This window comes from Panthera onca, chromosome C2 (genome assembly GCF_046562875.1).
Source record: "Panthera onca isolate mPanOnc1 chromosome C2, mPanOnc1 haplotype 2, whole genome shotgun sequence".
Taxonomy (NCBI): Eukaryota; Metazoa; Chordata; class Mammalia; order Carnivora; family Felidae; genus Panthera; species Panthera onca.
The window spans coordinates 82,274,716-82,300,289 of NC_138347.1; the positions used below are offsets into that span (position 1 = coordinate 82,274,716).

The following is a 25,574-nucleotide window of genomic DNA, read 5'->3' on the forward strand; positions in this document are numbered from 1 at the left end:
TTGGGGGCTTTAAGCTTTGAAAACATGTTTTGCTTTTCTACACTATGAATTTTTAGTCATAAATCTTTTAATGTATCCATTCAAAAATATTTGTTGAGAATCTCCTAGTACTCAAAACAATGACAGGCACTGGAAATACACAGTACCTGCTTTACTATTTGAGGTACCAAGTGGTAGGCACAGCATGTCGTTGAGTATGGAAAAAGGAGTGAACTAAGAAAGGGATTCAAGCAGCATTTGAGCTAGAACTTGAAGGAAGGGTAGGAATGGCATGCATAAAAAAGATTAGGCGCTTCAAGACAAAGGAAAGGATGACGGAAGAATGAGGGACGACACAGGCGAGCAGGAGGGGATATTACATGTGTAGAAACAAAACAACAATCCCGTGAGGGTACAGATTTGGCGGCATGGGGAAGAGTAGCTGGAGAAGACATCAGGAGGGCTGTGTATGGCCTACAAAGAAGTATGAATTCTTTTTCACTAGGCAGTGAGAAGTGTTAAGGGTGTTTAAGGCCAGATATGATATCAGATTTTAGAGAGTTCTCTTCTCAGCATTCTGAAGGAAGGATTGGAGCATGGAGAGTCTGTTGACGGGGAAGGTATTTGGAATGCTTGGAAGTGGGAAACTAATACTTATTGAGGATCTGCCATCTGCCAGATCCAATGCTAGGCTCTTCACATATGTTATCATATTTAGTGTTCACTGCAAGTGTATGAGGTATGAATTCTAATTCTCATTTAAGAAATGAGGCTACGTAACTTGCCCAAGATCACCCAGCTAGAGGTGGTGGTGGAGCTGAGCTTTGATGGATTCCACCTGCCTGATTCCAAAGCCGCCCTTCTTTCCTTTATGCTGAAGGGGATGGTGAAGGTCTGAATTATGCCAGCGGCAATGCTAGAGAGGTGTCCTCCCTCCCCATAGAAGACTCCTCATTTAATTGTACCTCATTTGGAAGCTTCTCCAGCTATTTCATCATTCGAATTGCTTTAATATGACAAATTGACCAATTACTAGCAGGTTATTTATAACCATAGTGAAATTAGTTACTTGGTTCAATCAAGCAACCAAAAAGTAACTGATTTGTAATGACTTGATTTATCAAAGTGTTCAGAACGGTTGGTGTAAATAGATGTAACTTACATTAGCATTAGACAAATATGTGCAATAGAATAGGAAGGCAATATCTGATTATTCACAAATGACATCTGAACCAAAAGGATTTTAACCCTAGCTCGATCTGTAACCAACTGGACAAGTCATAGCTTTGAGTGCAAAAAGATGTTCTGGGAAACCTTCTGTTTTATTTTGCTGATAAAGAAACGGAAGCCCAGAAAGCATAAGGGATTTGCCAAGGTCTCCCAGCCAGAAAACAACAGAGCTGAAAATACAGACTTGGACCATCTGTATTTTTCTGATGCCAGGTCCTGGAGAACTTTTCCCACTATGCCTGCTGCACTGTGACAATGACCAGTCACTTAGCCTCTTGAATCCTCAATTTTCCCACAACAAGAGAGAGTTGGTTGGTGGGTGTATCAGTTAGCTTTTACTATGTAAGAGACAGCCCAAAACAACAGGTTTTACACCACCTGTTTTATGTAGCTCCTGATTCTATAATGTGTCCTGGTGGCTGTTCAGGTCAGGACTGGCTCAGCCGATTTCTACTGGACTTGCTCATGCTTCTGTCGTTAACTGGTGGGTCTTGGATGATCTAGTATAGCCTCACTGATAGGGGTTGGTAGACCATTGGCTAGAGATCAGCTGTTCATCAAGTGGGGCACCTTCATTTTCCTCCACAAAGCATTTCATCCTCCAGCAGACTTGATCAAGTTTGTATACCTGGTGCCCTCAGGGTTCTAAGCACAAAAAGAGAGAAACCCCACTGAGCATGCTCTTTGGAAATCTTTGTGATGCCAAGTTTGGTATTCTCTCATTGGCTAAAGTCAGTCACATGATGTGGCAGGCAGCTTGTGAAGTGGTTCCCAATAATTCCTACCTCCTGATATTCATGTCCTTGTGTAATCTCCTCCTGTGTGAGGACTGGACCTCAAGATTGGCTTCTAATGAATAGATTCATTAGACCTCAAGTCAATAGACTGGACCTCAAGATTGGCTTCTGTGAAAGTGATGGGGTATAGCTTCTAAGATTAGGTTAGTGACACTCTCTTTGACTCTTTCTATGTGCTTGCTCTGGTAAAGCAAGCTGCCATGTGTGTACTGCCTTATGGAGTGGTCCATGTGGCAAGGAACAGAGAGAGCCCTCTAGCCAATAACCAGTGACGAACTGAGACCCTCAGTCAAACAGTTCCTTGAAGAACTGAATCCTGTCAACAACGGGTGAGTGAGTGAACTTGGAAGCGGACCCAACCCCCATTGAACTCTAGATGACACCGCAGCCCTGCCCCATACCTTCATTGAAGTCTTGTGAGAAACTTTCAAACAGAAGACCTAGCTAAGTTATGCCTGACTCACAGAAACTGAGTTGTTTTAACCTTGTAGTGATTGGTTATATAGCAATAGGTAACTAATACACATAGCTAAGTTCGGAGTCAGTAGGGAGGGTAAGTATCCAACAGTGTGGTTATAGGAAGAGTAATTATATAAACTATTCACACATATTTGCAAACAATTTACTACGGTTTTCCAGCCTTTGGGAGTCTGAGGTGGAATGATTTTCACTACTTCAACATTTATTCTCTGTGCAAAGAACTGGGAACAAGATGGTGAACAAGACAGATTTCCTGCCCTTAAGGAGCTTACAGTTTGTGGCAGGGGAGGGGAAGAATGGGGAAAGACATTAGTTCAATAATTCCTTCTTTAATTATTTGTTTAAAGTGATATTAAGGGAGAATGTTTATAACAGTCTAGGTTGGTCAGAGTAAAGCTTCTTTGAGAAAGTGGCACATAAGCTGAAGAGGCAGGCAGAAGAGAAAGAGAGGGAAAGAGGAAAATTCCAGGTAGAACGGTGACATTCTTAAAGAGGAGGCAGAAAGGTGGTCAGCAGATATGGGACAAGTTCCTATTTATGATCAAATTGTATCTTATTATGTAATAATGATGTTATGGGTTATGGTTTTAGAGATAAATGCAAAAATATTTATGGATGAAATTATTTGATGTCTGGGATTTGCTTCAAAACAATCCAGTGGCAGGATAGGGGTCAGGAGTGGGTGGAGCTATAAATGAAACAAGAATGAGTTAATACATTTTTGTGTATTTTTCGTTTTCCATAATAATACTTTAAAAACTTGTATCTGGGGGTGCCTGCGTGGCTCAGTCGGTTGAGCATCCAACTCTTGATTTTGGCTAGGTCATGATCTCATGTTTCGTGGGATCGAGCTCCGTTTTGGGTTCTGTGCTGACAGTGTGGAGCCTGCTTGGGATTCTCTCTCTGTCTCTCCCTGTCCCTCTCCCCCTTTCAAAATAAATAAATATTAAAAAAAAAAAAAACTTGTATCGTGACAACACATCCTGAATGCTGTACGTATATATGTTTGAGAGGTCACAGGACACTTATTTCCTCCTGCTCCACTGCAGAGTAGAGGTTAATAGCATCTTTAGGGCAAGGGGATGGAATGAGTTTTGTGTTACAGAAAATGTAAAGGCTTCTCAGCTTCAAATCTTGTGGCTAAACATAAAGAAGGATATTTGGGTAATTTACCTTGCCTCCTGGTTATAAGGTGCTCTATTGCATTATTTCTCATCCTCATTTGTCACTAAGATGGTATGGTTTCATATGTAATAGAATCTTATAACGTGGTTTTTACCCTAGAGTAAAAGGCAGCGGGAGGATGCTGTTTAAATATTAGTAAAATGCTGAAAAGATTCTGTTATAAGGCCTTATATAATCTAGGAAGTATTAAAGAGCTTATGGGTGGGGAAGGAGAAAAATAGGGTAGAAGAGATGGAAATCCCCCTTTGTTAAAAAAATTCTGGGTTGGCTTGCTACAGCAATACTGGATTAAGGATTTATTTGATTAAGTTTTCCTTTTACTCATGTTATTCTGAGGTGGGTCAGACTGAAATTAATAGCCAGCATAGATAGATTTTATGAGTCAGGGATGTATTTCATTAGGATTTTTTCAGGACAGGGGCACCTGGGGCTGAAGCTGAAGAGCTGATGCTTCATATTTATAACTGTTTCAATGTTATTGGGGGAACCGTATTTCGTGATTTTGATTTATATCTTTGTTGAAAATTCCTTTGCCACCAAATTGAGTCTCTCCCTAACCCCTAATAAATGAAGACTTCACTAGAGTCAGATATATGCAAATTACATTTCCCTTCTCAAGCTAAGGTTAAATAAAAGGGAAAATTATCAAAGATTGCTTATGGCAGCAAGGATTTTCAGTGCTTGAAGATGAATTTCGTTATTTCAAAACCATGATGAGTCTCCTCAGTCAGTGCAAAGCAGGAAAGGAATAAAGTAACGGAGAAAAACGGACCTGGGCATAAACATGTTCCCACACAACATTTGTGCTGAAAGGCTTTGTTGGTGTTCCCTGAACCTTGGCAATTACAGGCATTTTCCTTTGCTCGGAAAAACGTCTGGCAAATACGGAGAGTAGGTTCCCTCCTATTCTGTGTTCAAGGCTAGGTTCTGGCCTTGTTGCAGGGAAACACTAATTCCTAACCATGCTATGCTCCCTGGGAGCAAATGGTTTGTTTTCTCTTCACTGAATCCAGCCTGGGGTGGGTTCTCAGCAGCTGAGCCTGGCATGGAAAATCTATTTGGAGCAACTTGTCCCCAGGAGGGAAGAAGGCAAGCTGATTGTGCGGAGGAGTCGCAGCCACCATCCGGGTCAGCCACACTCGCTGGCCAGTGCAGGCATCAACACACAGAGGCACACACGAGAGTCCACAGCAAACAGGAGTCCTGTTTGTGTGCCCACACCCGCACGTATCACGCATACCCAGCTCTACCCATATATGCACTGTGCACCCACACTTGACATACCAGTCACATGTACCACAATGACACACAGACACCATACACACATACACAACACGTATATAACCACATCCACCCGCACATCGTGTACAAATACACACACATACACAGCTGCACATACTACACAGACCACATATACTCCACTCCACACACACACCACCCACAATCCACCCTGGTCATATACATCCATAACACATACTCCTGTATACACACACCTCATCACACACCATGTAATGTCACATGCATCACGCACACCACATACATTCCGTACATACCATGTACACACTTGAACACATCCAACTACACACACATACCCACCACACATACTCCGCATAGCAACCATACACACCTACATACCACACACACACACGCAACACATTCCACACACCAGTCCTGTGCACCACAAATGCATCTCTGTGTCTGAGACACCCACACACCCACCCCGGTTACTTTCCCGCTCAGCAAGGCGGGGCTGCAGTCCCCTGCGGGACTGGGGCGGGCGGGCGCGCTCAGGGCCGGCGGGCCTTGGTTACCGCGGGCGGCGAGGCGGCAGGGCTGGGGTCTCGGGGCCGGCGGCTAGAGCTCCGGAGGCGTGGCTGAGCGGCCACACCTGGAGCGGGTGGCTTGCCCTGGGGTAGTGCGCGCGAGCGTGAACGTGCGCGCGCCTCCGAGGGGCCTCTGTGCCCCCTCCGGGAGGTGTGTACTGGGGGAAACGTGAGCCGCTCGAGGGGAGACGCTGTGTGTGCGAGAAAACCTCGCTGGCGGATGCGCAGGGACCGGCCCCGCGAGCGGTTAGGGTGGGCGTGTCCTCGGTGCGCCCGGCCCTCGGTGGAGTTCTCCAGACGACCCAGCTCGGCTGGAAGTGTGTGTGGGAAGCGCGCGCGCAAGCCGCTGTGCGTGTGAACACCAAGCCGCCAAGGCGTGTGTGTGTTCATAATGGCCGTCCGTCGGTTGGGGTCGGTCTCGGAGGAATGAATGAGTGTGTGTCAGAGACTCTCTGTGACAGGAGGAGACGCCGCTAGTGTGTGCCAAGAGGCCAGGCTAGCTGAGGGACGCCTGGCATCGGCCGGCGCCGGTCGGCGCGCGCGTGTGTGCGCGTGCGTGTGCACGTGGGGACGCGGCGCGCGCCGCGGCGGAGGGAGGCGGGCGGCGGCAGGCCCAGCCCCCGGTCGCAGCGCCCGGGGCGGCTCCTCTGCGAGCCTGGGACCGCCGTGCTCCCGCCACCACCACCGCCGCCACGCGCTGGCGTGACTCACGGCCCGCGCCCTCCCACGTCTGCAGCCTGCTCGGCTTTTTGCCCGCCCAGACGCCGCTTCTCCCGGCTCCCGGCCTCGGCTCCGCGGAGGGAGCGGAAATGAGTGCGGCGTCGGCGTCGGCGTCCGAGCGGGGTTGGAAGAGCGAGAAAGTGGACGAGGCTCAGGCCCTGGCGCGGAGTTGCGCTGCCCGAAGACCCGACTTCCAGCCGTGCGACGGGCTCTCCATCTGTGCCACGCACAGCCATGGCAAGTGCTTCAAGCTGCACTGGTGCTGTCACCTAGGATGGTGTCACTGTAAGTCGAGTCGCGTCTCCCCTCCTTCCGCCGCCGTCCCAGGGCGCTCGGTGTCCCGGGTCGCGGTTGCCACTCTGCGGTCGCGGGTCTCGGCTCGGCGGGGGCTATCCAGCTGCTAGCTGGAGCCACCCTGGGCTCCCGGCGGGCCAGGCGGGAGCTGCCCGAGGCGCCGGACGCCTCGGTTGGCGCTGCCTTGGCAACGAGATGAAATCCCGTGGGGAGCTTAGCTTTAGCCACTTCTACAAAAGGGGATCTCCCCGTCCCAGGAAAACTGGAGGTTTTTTTTTTTTTCCCCCTTGCTTTTTTATCTGAAATGACCAGGCACTGTGTTGAGAAATGGTAGAGCGCCGTCAGAGTTGACAGCCAGAGGGGAAGCCTTTTTTCAGGGCTAGTGGAAATGCTCCCCTTTCTTTCTCACTTTTGTTTTTTCAGGCTGCTCGTTAAAAGAAAGAGCCCTTGGAAATCGAATTGTGGCCCATTTATTGTATCCAAATTGAGAAAACACTGAAGTGTAAGAGAAAGCTTTCGAGAAGTTAATATTAACAGTTTGGAAGGGTGAACTCCTTCAATACTCAGTTGTAGCGTATAGAGCCAATATATTTGACTGTTTTAAAATTACGAAATAAAATAAAGGAAAGTAAGCTTTAATAATCTCAAACCAATTTACAAAAGCCAGAGCTAACTGGTCTAGACCTTTTCTCTATGTTTATCCTGCCTGTGATTTTTAAAACGTATTAAACTTAAGTAGCCATTTAATCAGAATTCCACAATTTGATTAGTTCACGATATTAGGCCTGCTGTATCCAATAAATCATCATTTAAAGAAATATGTTATAAACTTAAGTTTCAGCATACTCTTATAATAGAGGTTTTTGGAGTGTTTATTCAGGACACACATTCTGGAAGTGATCTTAAGTTAAAATTGTTTTTTCCTTGTTGGTTAGGAAAAAATGGCTCCCAACAAGAGATGCAGTACATTGACAAGTCCTTGTTTACGTTAATTGAACACAGGGGGATATTTTAAATTGAATTTATGATTTGAAGAATAGGAGAATTCCTGCCTTTTGTTTACATTGAACAGTATTGATTTTTTTGTGTTGTCTGCTGAAGGGTCAGGTTCTTCCTATATTTCATTATTCCTATTGCTCTCAGATCCATTCCTCATTATAAAGCATCATTTCAGTGGGGGACAGGATACAAAGTTGGAAATAGCAATTGTAAGAAACCTGTGATGCTGAAGTGCACAAGTACGATGAATCTGGTGAGAGTCCATTTTCTAGGGAGGTATAGAATCATAGTACAGAATATGAGGAACATTAAAGACGGTCAGGTCAGTGCCTGTCTTATTTCAGCAGTCTCTCCACTAAGTACCAACATTCCTGATAGGAACCTTGCAGTCTTCTCAGGTAGCTTTGATTCTTAAAAATAGTCTCATATGGAGCTAAAATCAGTTACTTTCTAACTTCTTTCCACGGGTCTTATTTCTACCTTATGAAATCATGTAGAACAGTCTAATCCTTTTTTAGATCATGTTTTGTTTTTTTTTTCCAGCCCTTCAGATATACATAGACGGACATATACATATTCCACGGACATAGACTGTCTTCTCTCTGTATTCCCAGCCATTGTCACAATGTCTGGCCTGAAATAGATTTGAAATTCATGTTCATTGAGTGACTGAATGAAAGTAGCCATCGTTTTCCTCTCGGGCATTGTTTTGTCCTGTTTATAAATCTCTAGTCCCTTCTGCCTCTCCTTGTGTGGAATAGTATCCAGACTCCAGAGCATCCTGGTTGTTCTTTTTTGAATTTGTGCCAGTATGGTTATGATCCTTTGAAGACTGTGACCCTTAGAAGGGTACGTAATATCCCAATTGTGGTTTGAGTCGAGCAGGACTGCTGTCTCCCATGTGTGAGATACTGCTACTGCTGCATCTAGCAGCACATTAGCTTTTCTCATATCCTCATCATATTGAGCTTGCTGCTGTCAGATTGAACTAAGATTGCTGTCGACTAAAGACATTAAGCCCCTTTTTTGTTTGTTTTACGTACATGGCAGTTAAGTCATGATGCTTGCCCATTGCACAGTTATATATGGATTTCTTTGGACTCTGATACCTTAGATGTTTTTCCCCATTAAATTTCATCTTCATTAGAATTATCCATTTATCTGGCTTATCGTTGTTTTTTCAGATCCCAGCTCTTTCTTAGTCCATATTTGAGCCCCCTAGTTTCGTGTGAGTCCTATATGGGATGCCAACAGTAGTATAGTAACCTTTTGCATCTTCATTCAAATTATCGATAAAATTGTTGAATAGGAGAAGGCCACATATAAGAATCCTGAAGCTCACAGGTAGGACTGACCTTTAAGTTGATGGCAGTTCATTAAGAAGCACTCATTGTTATGGTCATTCAAATAATTAGCTAGCCACTTAGTATTGTATTTATCTTATCCATGTGGTATAATGAGAGCCTGGTCATATACCTTGTTGAAATCCTACCTTGTTGATATCTGACACTATTTATATTGCTTCTTTTTAATACATGATCTATCTATAAACACACTCTCTAAAGAAGAAAGGAAATTTGATTAGTCTGGTTATTTAGTTTGGCTCCACAAATGCTTACCATTTTCTTTTCTTAGGGATTAGAAGCTATTTTTTAAATAAAATATCTGAATTAGGAAAGGATTGATGTCGAGTCTACTGGACTATCGTCAGTTCTTTTCTTTAAAAATCAGATCTACATGTATTTGCCTGTTTCCAGTCTTTGGCAACCCTCCGGGTATCCATGCTTCCTCCACTGGCAGCAATTCAGTGATCACATTCACAAGAAGCTTCATTTCATTGAGAGCAGCAGCAAGGTGCTTTGTTACAGTCTTCTGTCCTATACTGGGAATCAATTCTTTCTATCCCCTTTTTAGTCCAAATATCATTTTTCTTGAAAAGATGCAGAGCTCACACATTTGAGAAGTTCTACTTTCTTTTTGGCACTTACAAACATTACAGCATCAGTTCTAAGCCGAATTTTTAAATTCTGTTTAATGTATATTGAGCACTTTTTTCTTTGTGAGACATTATTATGGAAGTTAGGGATATAAATATGAATACAGCTGGACCGTGCCATTTAAGCAGAGTATAAGGACATGATTAATACTATATTTATTTTTGTATTCCTTTAAAATCACAAATGAGGGACATCTGGGTGGCTCAGTCGGTTAAGTGTCCGACTTCAGCTCAGGTGATGATCTCATGGTTCATGGGTTCGGGCCTGCGTCAGGCTCTGAGCTGACAGCTCAGGATTCTGCGTCTCCCTCTCTCTCTGCCCCTTCCCTGCTTGCACTCTGTGTCTCAAAAATAAATAAACATAAAAAAATTTTTTAAATAAAATCATAAATGGTAAGGGTGAGAAAACTATCAACTTGTTCACCAAATCAGAAAATGGTAAAATGAGAGGACCACTTTGATATTTGAGAGAGGAATTTCAGAACAAATGAAGAAAGTTCAGTTATATATGGTTCGTGTTAAACTTGTGAAATTCATAACCTTAGGAAATAGAAAAGACTGAAAATATATACATGTTCATAAAAGACATATAAAACATGTATATATTCATAGACGTGGTACTTGATGTATTATTAAAGGAAATAGTGTTTGCATAATGGCAGAGTTTGAGAATCATGTCTGGGAGGAAAACTATGATACATACTGTAGGTGTCACTATCAAAAATAGGTTATTTAGTTGAAGAAACTATGGCCCTGAATGTGTAACTTTTTTTCTTCCCTCAGTAAAGAGCGATATTGGATGGAATTACTGAGTGAAGGATTCCAAGAGGAGTTTTGAGAGGAAAAAAAAGACATAGCTTGGCTAGGGAAGAGGATTGGGAAAGAATAAATCACATGCAGAGACAAAGTAGATTTTGTGGCGAGAATAGGTAGAACATGTACAAGGCATAACAAATTAGATTGTTGAAATGAACAGGGAAGGTGGGAAGTCTGAGGTTTCAGTTGATAGAGACCATAACATGATAGCAGTGATATGGGCAGTAGAGGAATGAAACTACCAAGGGAGATTATTTTGTTATTAGTGTAAAATAGAAATTCATTCAATAATATCCATAAATGGAAATTGGAATAGATTATTAATTTGGAGATAGAGGAAGAGAAAAGTTACAAAGGATAACTTCTAGACTTCCGCCTCATGCATATAGGATGGATGGTAGTGCCATTCATTCACTAACAAAAAGAAAATATTAAAGAAGAGCTAGGGTTTGGCTGAGCATGGATTGTGAATCCAGTTTTGAATCGTGAATCCTGGGAGACCAGGAATTCAGTTTCGGATCTATTGAGTTTAAGCTGCCTTGTCATCACATAGTAATAATGTGAGTAGGCAATTGGATGCAGAGATCTAGAACTTAGAGGAGAGGTCTTCACTAGAGATAAAATAGAAGTCATTTACTTATTTTTAGATTACAGTTGTGGCCATGGTGAAGCCAGAAGATCACCAAGGGAGGGACTATGGTATGAGAAATGAAAATCTTTAGGCTTTCCCTTTAGAATGCTAATATTTAGAACACTAATATCTGGGTACAGGAGGATCAGCTTGCAGCAGAGTCCGGGAGGGAAGAAAAATATGGAAAGTTATTTTTTTGCATATTTTATTGCAGAAGCAGAGGGAAATGAGTGTTTTAAGAAACAGTATGAAAATTAGGGGTGCCTGGCTGGCTTAGTTGGAGTGTGTGGCTCTTGATCTCGGGGTGGTGAGTTTGAGCCCCATATTGGGTATAGAGATTACTTAAAAATAAAATCTTTAAAAAAAGGAAGTATGAAGACTAAATCAGTTTTCGGCAGCTTATTTCTTAGAAATTGGCAAAATATACAAATAGTGATTTTCTTTATTGCTGAAAAAGAGGGTAAAAGGTTTAGTCTCACAACAGTAACTTCAAAAATATATTTAATTGCAGGGGCACCTGGGTGGCTCAGTTACGCATCTGACTTCAGCTCAGGTCATGATCTCACAGCTCCTGGGTTCGAGCCCTGTGTCAGGCTTCTGTGCTGACATGACAGCTCAGAGCCTGGAGCCTGCTTTGGATTCTGTGTCTCCCTCTCTCTCTGCCCCTTCCCTGCTCACACTCTGTCTCTCTCTCCTTCAAAAATAAATAAACATTTAAAAAAAAAAAGAATATATTTAATTGCAGTATTAGTCAAAGCTATTTGAGACAGTAAATTCTTCAAACTAGAAAGAAAAGAATAGAATGACAGGAGCTGAGAATTAGGACACAGAAATTACAGTTAATATTTATTGAGTGATTACTGTGTACCAGAGTAAGCTTATTATGCTAAGCACTAAATAGACAATTATGTCATTATGTCCATTCTACAATTGAGGAAGGAGGCTTAGGGAAGTTAAGCTAGTAAAAGTAGAGCCTGGATTTGGGTCCAGGCCTGTCTGATTCTAGGACCGAGACTCTTAACCACCATAGGTTCTACAGAGTAATTTAAAATTAATGCACAAAATCAACAGTTTTTGGCTCCACCAAAGCCAGTGATGGGAAAAATTGTTAAGAAATGAGTGGAAAATTGTAACACTTGCAAAAATGAAATACAGAAGAATGAGAACTGTAAAGAGGTCATGAGATGTGATGGGGAATGACATCTAAGTTAAGAGTTAAGGAAGAAAAAGTGATTAGAAGGTGACAGGGGTGGGTGGATAGTGTACGTGGTATGATGTTGGTGCCACCAGCAGAACTCAGAGTTGGCTTAATAAAATCACATAATAGATCAGTTCAGTTTTTTGCAGAAGACATCTTAAAAGATGTCTGTCTTTTTCAGATTGAAAGCAGGAAGAGTGGGACTTGATGTAGTCTAATAGATGGTATTAACATATCTAAAGAAAGACTGTCGCAGCAGAAGGTGGATGGGCAGCATGGAAATATAGAAAAATGGGTATTGGAGAGGCAGAATTTGGAAGTGTTTTTTTCAGAACTGTTCAGAGAAGGTGATAGCACTGCCTAGAACTTAAATATCTGGTCTGTATGATTGGACTGTCCTACAAATATTTGGCTATAAGTTGGTTTCCTATTTATAGATTTTCTATAGAGAGAGGAGCTGATTAGAGAATTTAACTCTTAGGACCTTTTAGCAAATATACTTGTCTCCACTAGGTAGTGTATTAGCATTGTGGTTTTTGTGTCATTGTATTTGTTTTGGTTTCCTGCTTCTACACAACTTAGGGTAAATCCACAAAATCAAGTTCTGACTTAGCCAGGGTAATGCCTGCTGGTTTTCCTAAGGGGCATCTCAATCATATCAATAGCAGTTGCTACAGAAAAATATATTTAAGAAGTTTGATGGTGAAAACTATAAAAAAAAAAATGGAGTGGTAGTTTTATTGGATGAAGGAGTCAACGGAAGCTTTTTTTTCCCCCTAAGAATGAGGCTTCTTATCATGTCTAGTGGCTGAAGGAAGAGGATATGGATGTTAAGAAGACAAGTGTGATGTGAAGTTCTGAGTGAGATTCCTCAAAGCCTTTCAAAGAAAGAGAAAACTGATGGGTGTTTTTCCATCCACATGGTGCTTCAATCATAACACACATCAACTTCAACAATAACAATAACGGTGCTTATTGCAGGCATCTCTTTTTGCATGCAATCTTTATATATGCAGGCATCATCTTTTTGCATGTGTCACCTCACTTAAACCTTAGAACAACCCTGTGAGGTAGGTATTGCTACTACCCTCATTTTTTAGATTAGGAAACTTGCTGAAGGGTTACCAGTAGTCGCTTTGGCTGTATATGGCAAATGTACATCAGAATCTTACAAACCAAGTGCCAACCAGGGCTCTGGGGCACTTGGTTCCACTCAGGGTACAGTGAGGATGACCTTCAGCTGTTTTAAATTCTTTCTGGAAAAAGCAGGAATTCAGTAAATAAAGTAAAATAAGAACGGTTTCTGATTTTAAAAGAAGGGCAATTGTATGCAGTATGAGCATTTTCAGAGTGGTTGCAAACACTATAAAAACTGTGCTTTTAAAAACTACTTAACAGTGTATTGTATAATATGAATCTTCAGTCACCTCATATCCTCAGCTGATCCCTAACTGGTGCAAACCCTTTTGGTTGTTGTTAGATTTGCATGCATACCATTAATTATTGCTGGCTTCCAAGCCTGTTGCATTTAGGGATTTGAACTGGATAGCTTTTGAGGATGTTTCTGTGGTAATTTCCTACATTCCAAGACCCCCATTTTGTTTAGGTTTATTCTCTCATACTGTAGAATTTCATTTATTAAAAGAATATTAAAGAGAAATGTTATTAATTCCAAACAATAATAGTAACACATGTTTAACAATCAAAAGTTGTCTAGTAGAAGATTGCTTTATGTAAGATTTGCTTACATAAAACGAGGAAGGCACAGTGTAATCCTAGAAGGGACAAGGGCCATGGAGTCTGATACACCTTAATTGGAATCATGATTCCTCCATTTATTGGCAGTGTGACCTTGGACAGGTTAGTCAGCCTCTCTCAGTCAGTCTTAATGTTCCCTCTGGAAAACAGGAATAGAGGTTCCTATTTCACAGGGTGGTTGTGAGGATTAAGTGACACACGCAAAGTACTTAGTGCAAGTATTTAGTACAAGTGGCTTGAGCCCCTCCTCAAGAAAACCAAACAAACAATATATAGAAATACCAGCTAGTATAATCATCCTGAGGGCAGGCTCTGGCTTGGACTTGGTGTTTGAATGCTGGATCTGCCCACTTGACCAGTTATATGGTTTGAGGGAAGTTAACCTCTTTCAGTTTCCTCACTTTTAATACAGAGATAATAATAGCACCAGTTTCATGGTGTAATGACTGCCAGTCTCCAGCTCCTTCTCCCTTCCACAAATGTTTAATGTTTAATCTGAAATTCACTTTGTGACCATACTCATTTGTTCAGTTAAACACTCAAAACAGCAAAGGTAGTATATACATTGTGAAAAATATATTTAGAAATTAATCAGTTTTTTGTTACCCTCCATTGGAAGGTCTGTTTTGTAATAGTTACTATGTGATGATTATCTTCTTCTTGTCATGAAATCTGACAATGTCCTCCAACTCCCATGCCCCTCCTGCATCCTGTTTTCCACCATTGTTAAGCAATGGATAGTTCTGGTTTATTAGATATACCAGTTAATAGCTTTCATATATAGCAAATAAGGGTCAGAAGGTTTCAAAGGATCAGAATATAAAAGTTACATTGTATTAAAGTGAAATGAACATGTTTAATTTTAATGATTTAGAAGCTTTGTTAGGATCCTGTGGTCATACTTGGCCATCATTTGGAATGCTGATTTTATATGGAAAAATGGCAAAAGTACTAGTTGATACAGTAGTCCTGGCTGCTAGAATGTTGGACAAAGGACACTTAATTGTAGTCTTTGCAAATTACTTTACTTAGGTTGACAGAATTTTCATTCTGTGTTTCTCCTGTTATAATTGTTGGTTCTTCAATTTTCTGATAGTTAACAATATTCTGTCAGCACACTGCCAAAAACGTTCAGTACCGGAGTGCCAACAATATATAATAAATCCCTCCAGCTGTGTCTGCACAATGCCCTAAAACAGTCCTTTCAGGACAAATTCTTTAAACTTGCCTAGTGCTTATAAAACTAGATTATTTTGGTGTGATACAGATGTGTATTTCTTCCTCTGTATCTCATTACAACAGACTTTAGTGAAATAAAAACACTAAGAGTGTAATGATTTGGTATTTTCAGCATGCCTTTCTTAAGAATGAGGACATTTTCCTATATAATTACAATACTAGTCACATCTAAGATAATTAACACAAACTCAGCAGTGCTATCTGATATACAGTTTCCTTAATTGTCAAAAAATGACTTTTATAGCTGACTTTTTAAAAAATTCAGGGTCCAATCAAGATTCATACATCGGATTTCATTATTATATCGTTTTATTTTAATCATTCTAGAATAATCACACTTCTGGGGGGATGACATTGAAATTTTTGAACAATCCAAGTCAACTGCCTGTAGCATTTCACATATTTTAAGTTTGCCTAATTGTTTAATCATGATTAGATTTAGGTTAACATTTTCATTGAGTTATTACAGAGGTGATATTGTATCCTATCACATGAGGAGACATAGACTGTTGAGGTGTTCCACTACTGCTAATGCTAAGGTGGTAACTGACAAGTCTTTTATAAAGATACATTTCCCCTTTATTGTTTTTCTTTTTAGAAACCTTTTTTATTCCTTTTGTTTTTAACATACTATCTGTGGGATACTTTGACAATGAATATTCTGTTCTCTAACAGACTTTATCCTAGTCATTTTAGTATTGACTGAGGAGTCTTAAGTGGATCACTTATTACATTGGTGGTTGCATGACAGTGATTTTCTAATTCTGCCATTCTTTCTACCATTGATGGAATTGTTTTATAAAAAAGAGGTTGGGGGGGGGGGCACCTGGGTGGCTCAGTTGGTTAAGTGTCCGACTCTTAATTTTTCGCTCAGGTCATGATCTCACAGTTTGTGATATCAAGCCCTCATGTGGTACTCTGCCCTGACAGCACTGAGCCTGCTTGAGATTCTCCATTCATTCATTCATTCATTCATTCCCTCTCCCTCCCCCTCTCCCCTCTTTGTGCGCATGCCCTGTTCTGTCTCTCAAAATACATAAATACACTTTTTTTTTTTTTTAAAAAAAAAGAGGGTTTTCTTTTCTACCTGCATACCATCTTTTTTAAGTATTACTATAGATTACTTGGTTCTTTTTTATTCGTTGTAAGTAAACATCATAACTCTTTTTGATGCTCAAACTGTCTTAAATTTGGTCAGTGAGAGCCCCTTCAAGCTGGCTTCTGTGTCCTTTTGACATGTTCCTGTCAGTTTTTTGAGTACTTCCCTATTTTCTGGAACAAATTGTTCCAGGCTTACCTAGTAATTTCTGTGCCTCAGACCAGAAATGCATTGTTTTTCTAAGGATCCCAGATTCCGTTTAGTGATGAATGGCATGGAAACCATTATCTGGGCTTTTGGTGTGCTTATTTCTCCTGAGATGTTACTGCATTTAGGCCCTTTCAGTGGATAGGGTGTGTGTGTGTGTGTGTGTGTGTGTGTGTGTGTGTCCGTCCGTCCGTCCGTCCGTCCGTCCGTGTGTGTCCGCCCGTGTGTGTCCGCCCATGCCCATTCCCATCACCTTTCCCCAATACATATTTGTACCTTGCTTCTCTCTGGGTAAAAATCCTGGTTTCCAATACATCATAATATTTACTCATTTCCTTTATTCTCAGCTACACACAGGATAGTTTAGGGATTAGTACATTAGTACCACTACCAACAACAAACTGATGAATGAAGTTCAAGAATCTTTGCATGTTTTGGTCTTTAGGCTATATCCTAGGTACAATGTATAGTCAGAGCACTCTGTTCAAAAGTTTCTTGAGTTAATTTTTTTTCTGTGTTATCAAGTTCATTGATTTCTGATTCTAATCAATTTCATGTTCACATTTTAATTTTTTTTAATTGAACTTTTTATTTAGAAATAATTTAGCTTTACATGCAGTTGTGAGAAATAATACAGAGATCTGGTATATCCTTATCCAGTTTCCCAGTGGTAGCATCTTGCAAAACTGTACTTCGGTGTCACAACCAGGAAATTGACATTGATACAGCCAAAATAATATTTCCATCATTGCAAGGCACCTCGTGCTGCCCTCTAATTAGTGTTTATTTTCAAGAGAGAGAGAGACAGAGGGTGATCAGGGGAGGGTTAGAGAGAGGGGGAGACACAAAATCTGAAGCAGGCTCCAGGCTTCGAGCTGTCAGCACAGAGCCCGATGATGCAGGGCTCAAACTCACAAACTATGAGATCATGGCCTGCGCCGAAGTCGGATGCTTAATTGACTGAGCCACCCAGGCGCCCCTGGTGTTGCCCTTTTATAGACATACTTTCCCTCTTGCTCCAGCCCCTCATTAATCTCTGGCAATCACTAATCTGTTCTCCGTTTCTATAATTTTGTCATTTCCAGAAGGTTTTATAAATGAAATCATACAGTATGTAACCTTTTGGGATTGGCTTTTCTTCACTCAGCATTATCTCTGAAGATTCATCCACGCTATTGAGTGTATCAATAATTTGTTCCTTTGTACTGCTGAGTAGTATTCCATGGCGTACATGTACCATAGTTTAATCATTCACACATTGAAAGGCATTTTGTGTTGCTAGTTTGTAGTTATAAATAAACCTGACATAAACAAATGTGTACAATTTTCTGTTTGAGGAGAAGTCTTCATTTCTCTGGGATAAATGCCCAGGAGTGCAACTGCTGGGTTGTATGGTAGTTGCATGTTTAGTTTTTTAAGAAGCTGCTAAACCATTTTCCATAGAGATTGCCCCATTTTATATTCCCATCCACAATGTATGAGTGATCCAGTTTCTTCGCCACATTCTTGTCAGCATTTGGTGTTGTTGCTCTTTTTATTTCACTTTTATTTCAGCCATTCTGATAGGTGTGTACTGATAGTTCATTTTGATTTTAATCTGTATTTACCTATTAACATTCATGTGCTTATTTGCCTTTTGTGTATCCTCTTTGGTGAAATACATTTTATCTTTTTTTTTTTTTTTTTTTTTTTTTTTAGGACTTTACTTTCTTAGAGCAGTTTTAGGTTTACAGAAAAATTGAGATGGAGGTACAGAGATTGCTCACATATTTTGCTGCCACACATGTGCAGCCTCCCCTACTCTACTATCAATATCATTCATCAGAGCAGTACATTTTTTACCAAAAGTGAACCTCCGTTGACACATCATAATCACCTTGACTATAGTTTACCTTATGGCTCAATCTTGGTATTGTACATCCTATTTGGACAAATGTATAAAGACCTATATCCATCATAATATCACTGCCCTAAAAATCCCTTCTGCTCTGCCTCTTTATTTCTTCCCACATGTCCCTGGCAATCACTGATCTTTTTATTATCTCCATAGTTTTGCCTTTACCATAATGTCATATAGTTGGAATCCTATAGTAGCCTTTTTAGATTGGTCTTTTTCACTTAGTCATATGCATTTTAAGGTTCCTTCATGTCTTTTCATGGCTTGATAGCTCGTTTTTTTTTTTTTTTTTTTTTAAGTGCTGAATAATATTCCATTGTATGGATGTATTCCATTTTATTTATTCACCTACTGAAGGATATCTTGGTTCCTTCTAAGTTTTGGCAGTTACAAATAAATCTGTTGAAAATACTCATATGTGGGTTTTTGTGTGGATGTTTTTTCACCTCCTTTGGGTAAATACCAAGGAGGGAGCACTATTGCCAGATTCTATGGTAAGAGTATGTTTAGTTTTCTAAGAAACTGACAAGCTGTCTTCCCACCAGCAATGTATGAGATTTCTTATTGCTCTGCATCTTTGCCAGCATTTTACGTTGTCAGGGTTCCATATTTTGGTCATTCTAATGAATGTGTAGTGGCATCTCACATTGTTTTAATTTGTGTTTCTATGATGACATATGATGTGGGTGGACATATGATGTGGGATACTCTATGTGGAGTATCTTTGACATGCTTATTTGCCATCTGCATATCATCTTTGGTGAGTTGTCTGTTAAGATCTTTGGCCCACTTTTAAATCAGAGTTTTAAGAGTTCTTTGTGTATTTTGGGGGCACCTGGGTGGCTTAGTCAGTTGGGCGTCTGACTTCGGCTTAGGTCATGATCTCACAGTCCGTGAGTTCAGGCCCCGCGTCGGGCTCTGTGCTGACAGCTCAGAGCCTGGAGCCTGCTTTGGATTCTGTGTCTCCCTCTTTCTCTGCGCCTCTCCTGCTTGCTCTCTGTGTCTCTCACTCTCAAAAATTAATAAACATAAATTTTTTAAAAATTTAAAAAAGTTCTTTGTACATTTTGGATAATAATCCTTTATCAGATATGTGTAATTCTTTTTATTATGTATTACTGAATTTTATTTGCTAATAGCTTTGTAAGGATTTTTATGTCTATATTTATGACGGGTGTTGGTCTGTAGTTTTCTTTTTTGTATTCTCTTTGGTTTTGGTATCAGGGCAATAAAGGTTCATACAATGAATTGAAAAGTTTTCCTCTCTTTTTTCTGAAATAAAGTGTTTAGAAATGATGTGAATTTTTCTTTTAACATTTGGTGAATTCTCTAGTGCAACCATCTAGGTCTAGAGATTTTCTTCTTGGGAGTTTTAAATTACTAGTTCAATTTCCTTAATAGTTAAGAGGTTCCTCAAATTATTACTAATGAGTAAATTGGGGTAGTTCATTTTTTAAAGGAATTGGTTCATTTCATTCTAAGTTGTCAAATTTATATGTGTAGAGTTTTTGTAGTATTTCCTAATTATACTTTTGATGTTTGCATGGTCTGTAGCGATACCCCTTACTTCATTCCTAACATTGCTAATTTGTATCTTGTTTATTCTTTGTCAGTCTGCTAAAGGTCTGTCAATTGTATTGATCTTTTCAAAGAAACAGTTCTTTGTTTCCTTAATTTTCTCTGTTGTTTTTGTTTTCAATGTCTGATTTCTGCTGTTGTGTTTATTATGTCCTTCTGCTTGCTTTGGGTTTGTTTTATGCTGCTTGTTTTAGCTTCTTGAGGATGAGAATTTAAGATTGTTGGTTTGAGATTTTTCCTCTTTTCTAATATATGCATTAAATTTTTTTTTAATGTTTATTTATTATTGAGAGAGAGAGACAGAGTGTGAGCAGGGGAGGGGCAGAGAGAGAGGGAGACATAGAATCCAAAGCAGGCTCCAGGCTCTGAGCTGTCAGCACAGAGCCTGACATGGGGCTCGAATTCACAAACCGCGAGATGATGACCTGAGCGGAAGTTGGTAGCCAACAATTTGAGCCACCGAGGCGCCCCTAATATATGTATTTGTTGCTGTAAAATCCCTCCCACAGCACTGCATTAGCTGTGTACCACAGATTTTGAGATGTTTTATTTCCATTTTCATTCAGTTCAGTGTATATTTTGATTTCTTTTGAGACATCTTTCCGACTCATGGATTCCTTAGTGTTGGGAGACTTTTCTGTTATTTTTATGTCAATTGATTTATAGCTTGATTCTATGTGGTCAGAGAATATACTGTGTACGATTTTAATTCTTTTAAACTTGTTGAATTTTGTTTTATGGCCCAGTATATGGCCCAGGTGTCATGGGCAATTGAAAAGAATGGGAATTCTGCTTTTGTTGGGTGAAACTCTCTCTATAAATGTCTGTTAGATCCTGTTGGTTATTATGTTGTTGCTTATTTTATGTCTATGTATTATGTCAGTTGTCAAAAGAAGAGTGTTGATGACTCCAACAAAATTATGAATTTGTGTATTCTCCTTTCAACTCTGTCAGTGTTTGCTTCAGCTCTGTTGTTTGGTGCATATACATTTAGAATTGTCATTATCAAATGTTCCTCTCTGCTCTGGTAATGTTCTTTGCTCTTAATTCTACTTTATCTGATATAACATAACTGCTTTCCTTTGATGTATGCCTCCATAATATATCTTTCCCCCACCTGTCGCAATACCACTGACTAGATTTCTTACTCTGTACCTCTTATTCTCATGACTTACTCATTCTGTAACTGGAAGCCTGTACTTGCCATTCCCCTTCGCCCATTTAGCCTATTCTCCCACTGGCAGCCATCAATTCTCTAGGTTTCTAAGTCTAATTTTTAATTTCTAGGTGTGATTCTGCTTTTTGTATATTTACATGGTTTGTGTTTTAGATTCCACATGTAAGTTAAATCATAAAGTATTTGTCTTTCTGTGACTGACTTATTACCTTAGCATAATACTCTCATGTTCCACCCCACATGGCAAGATCTCATCCTTTTTTATGGCTGAGTAATATGCTATTGTACATATATACCACTTTTTCTTTATCCATTCATCTATTGATGGACATTTGGGCTGCTTCCATAATTTTGCTGCTGTAAATAATACTTCAGTAAACATAGGGATGTGTATGTCTTTTTGAATTAGTGTTTTTATTTTCTTTGGTTAATACTGAGTGATAGAATTATTGGGTCATACGGTATTTCTGTTTTTAATATTTTGAGACCTCCATACTGTTTTCCACAGTGGCTGTACCAATTTACATTCCCAGCAGTGCACAAGGGTTCCTTTTCTTCCACATCCTTGTCAGCACTTATTATTGTCTTTTTGATTCTAGACATTCTACCAGGTGTGAGGTAATATCTCAATGTGGTTTTGATTTGCATTTCTCTGATGATTAGAGCATCGTTCCATGTGACTGTTTGATATCTGTATGTCTTTTCTGGAAAAATGTCTATTTAGGTCCTCTGACCATTTTTAATCAGATGCTGATGCTGATGGTTTGGTGTTGACTTGTATAAGTTCTTTATATATTCTGGATATTAACTCCTTATTGGGTATGTCATTTGCAAATATCTTCTTCCATTCAGTAGGTTGCCTTGCCATTTTGTTGATGGTTTCCTTTGCTCTGCAGAATCTTTTTATTTTAATGTAGTCCCAATAATTTATTTTTGATTTTGTTTCCCTTGCCTTAGGAGACGTATTTAGAAAAATATTGCTACCGCCAATGTCAAAGAAATTACTGCCTGTGTTTTCCTCTAGGAGTTTTATAGTTTTAGGCCTCACATTTAGGCCTTTAATCCATTTTCAGTTTATTTTCGTTTATAAGAAAGTGGTCCATTTTAATTCTTTTGTGTATAGAATCCAGCACCATTTGTTGGAGAGGCTGTCTTTTCTCCATTGTGTATTCTTACCTACCTAGTCATAGATTAGTTGATCATTTGTGTCACACTCACACATTTGAGTGTGAGTTTATTTCTGGGCTTTTTATATTCTGTTCTATTGATCTTTGTGTCTGTTTTTGTGCCAGTACCATACTGTTTTGATTACTGCAGCTTTGTATTGTAGTATATCTTGAAATCTGAGATTGTGGTACTTCCAGTTTTATTCTTATTTTTCAAGGTTTCTTTGTCTCTTTGTGGGTCTTTTGTGGTTCCATACAAATAATAGGATTGTTTGTTCTGGTTCTGTGAAAAATGCTGTTGATATTTTGATAGAGATTGCACTGAATCTGTAGATTGCTTTGGGCAGTATGAACATTTTAACAATATTTTTCCAGTCTGTGAGCATGGGATATCTTTCTATTTATTTGTGTCATCTTCAGTTTCTTTCATCAGTGTTTCATAGTTTTCAGAGTATAGGTCTTTAACCTCCCTTGGTTAAGTTTTTTTGGCATTTTATTCTTTTTGGTGCAACTATAAATGGATTTGTTTTCTTAATTTCTCCGTCTGCTACTTCATTATTAATGTATAGAAATGCAACCAATTTCTTGGTATTAATTTTGTATCCTGCAGCTTTACTGAATTGATTTATTACTTCCAGTAGTTTTTTGGTGGAGTTTTTAGGGTTTTATGTAATAGTATCATGTCATCTGCAGATAGTGATGGTTTAACTTCTTTCTTTCTAATATGAATGCCTTTTATTTTTTTCTTGTCTGACTGCCATGGGTAGGACTTCTGTACTGTGCTGAGTAAAAGTGGTGAAGCGGACATCCTTGTCTTGTTCCTCATCTTAGAGGAAAAGCTGTCAGTTTTCCACCATCAAATATGATGTGAACTGCTGTTTTTTCTTATATGGCCTTTATGTTGAGGCACGTTTCCTCTAAACTCATTTTGCTGAGAGTTTTTATCATCAGTGGATATTTAATTTTGTCAAAGGCTTTTTTGTATCTATTGAGATGATCATACGATTTTTATTCTTTGTCAATGTAGTGTATCACGTTTGTGAATGTTAAATCATCTTTGTGTCCTTGGATTTAATCCCACTTGATTGTGGTGAATTATCCTTTTAATGTATTGTTGAATGCAACTTGCTAATATTTTGTTGAGGATTTTTGCATCTATGTTCATCTGTGATATCGGCCTGTAGAGTGTGTGTGTGTATGTGTGTGTGTGTGTGTGTGTGTGTGTGGTGTCTTTGTCTGGTTTTGGTATCAATGTAATGCTGGTCTTGTAAAATGTGTTTGGAAGCCTTTGTTCCTTTTCTACTTCTTGGAATATTTTGAGGAGAATAGGTATTAGCTCTTCTTTAAATGGTAGAATTCACCTGTGAATCCATCTGGTCCTGTACTTTTATTTTTTTGGTAGTTTTTTGATTACCAGTTCAATTTTATTACCAGTGGTTGATCTGTTTAGATTTTCTGTTTCTTCCTGATTCACTTTTGGAAGACTGTATGTTTCTGGGAATTTACTTATTTCTTCTAGGTTGTCTAATTTCCTGGCATAAATTTTTTTTTTTTTTTTTTTTTTTTTGTGGTAGTCTCTTATAATTCACTGTATTTCTGTGGTGTCTCTTGTTACTTCTCTTTTGTTTTCGATTTTCTTTATTTGGGTTCTTTCTCTTTTTTTCTTCATGAATCTGGCTAAAAGTTTATCAGTTTTTTTTTTCTTTTCAAAGAACCAGCTCTTGGTTTAATTAATCTTTTTTTGTTTGTTTAGTTTCTATGTCATTTATTTCTGCTTTGGTCTTTATTATTGTTTCACTTCTCACCTTATGCATTATTCTTTTTCTGGTTTGTTTAGGTGTAAGGTTAGATTGTTTATCTGAGCTTTTATTTGTTCTCAAGTTAGGCCTGTGTCACTGTATTTCCTTCTTAGAACTGCTTTTGCCATATCCTAAAGAATTTAGATCATAGTGTTTTCATTTAAATTAAATTTTTTTAACATTTATTTATTTTTGAGAGAGAGAGAAACAGAACATGAAAGGGGGAAGAGAAGAGAGAGAGGTAGACACAGAATCTGAAGAGGCTTCAGGCTATGAGCTGTCAGCACAGAGCCCAATGCAGGGCTCAAACCCACAACCTGTGAGATCATGACCTGAGCTGAAGTCAGACACTTAATTGACTGAGCCACCCAGGTGCTGCTCATTTAAATTTAAAGTGGCTGTCTTATATATAGCATATATTATGTCTTTTTTAATAATTAAATTTTTTTTCTTAATGTTTATGTATTTTTGAGAGATAGAGACAGAGACAGGACATAAGAGGGAGAGAGGCAGAGAGAAAGGGAGATACAGAATCCAAAGCATGGTCCAGGCCCTGAGCTGTCAGCACAGAGCCTAACTTGGAGCTCAAAGCCATGAACTGTGAGATCATGACCTGAGCCAAAGGTGGATGCTCAATCCACTGAGCCACACATATGCCCCATATTAGTCATGTTTTCTAAGCCACTCTGCCAGTCTTTCTATTTTAATTGCTGTGTTTAGACCATTTATATTTAATGTAATTATTGGTAAGTTAGGGATTAGGTCTGCCACTTAATTTTTTGCTTTATTTGGTCTTCCTGTTTTTTGTTTCTCGTTATTTTCCCTGTTTTGCCATGAGTTACTTGGCCATTTATTTAGAATTTCATCTTGATTTATCTGTAATATTTCTGAATATTCTCTTTATGTAGCTTTTTAAGGTTTGCTGTAGTTACTACATTATATATCTGTAGATTATCGTAGTGTATTAGTGTCCATTTTGAGTGAAGTATAAAAACCTTCCCTTTTTGTCATTGTTTCCTACACTCATTTATAATATAACTATTTTAATATAACTATATCTCTATATACTTAGAACCATGTCACACAGGGTTATAATTTCTGTATTAATTGTCAAATATAATTTAGAAAATTCGGGGTAGAGCAGGAAAGTATTTTTCTACATTTCGCCTATTGTTTTTTATTTTTTCCTTTCAAAAGTTTCTTCTTTTATTATTCCCTTTCTGTTTATAGAACTTCCTTTAGCCATTCTTTTACAATAAGCCTGTTGGTGACAAGTTCTCTTAGTTTTTTTTCACATGAGAATGTCTTGAATTCTCCTTCATTTTTGAAGGATATTATTATTATTATTGGGTATAGGATTCAGGATTGATGTTCTTTCCTTTTTGGCACTTGAAAAAATTGTGCTACTTCCTTCTGGCCTCCATGATTTCTTCTTCGTTTTTTTTTTTTTTTAATGTTTATTTTTGAGAGACAGAGACACAGGGTGAGCAGGGAAGGGTCAGAGAG

The 25,574-nt window shown here is 39.2% G+C and overlaps 1 protein-coding gene across 1 annotated transcript in view; it reads left to right on the plus strand.

Moving 5' to 3' along the window:
* Positions 1 to 5,799: 5,799 nt before the first annotated feature.
* Positions 5,800 to 25,574, plus strand: part of CC2H3orf70 (chromosome C2 C3orf70 homolog) — a 93,903-nt gene continuing 74,128 nt past the window's right edge. The window contains exon 1 of the mRNA XM_060639418.3: positions 5,800 to 6,499. Coding sequence (XP_060495401.1) covers positions 6,304 to 6,499 — 196 coding nt within the window. The 5' untranslated portion in view covers positions 5,800 to 6,303. The remainder of the gene's footprint in view (positions 6,500 to 25,574) is intronic.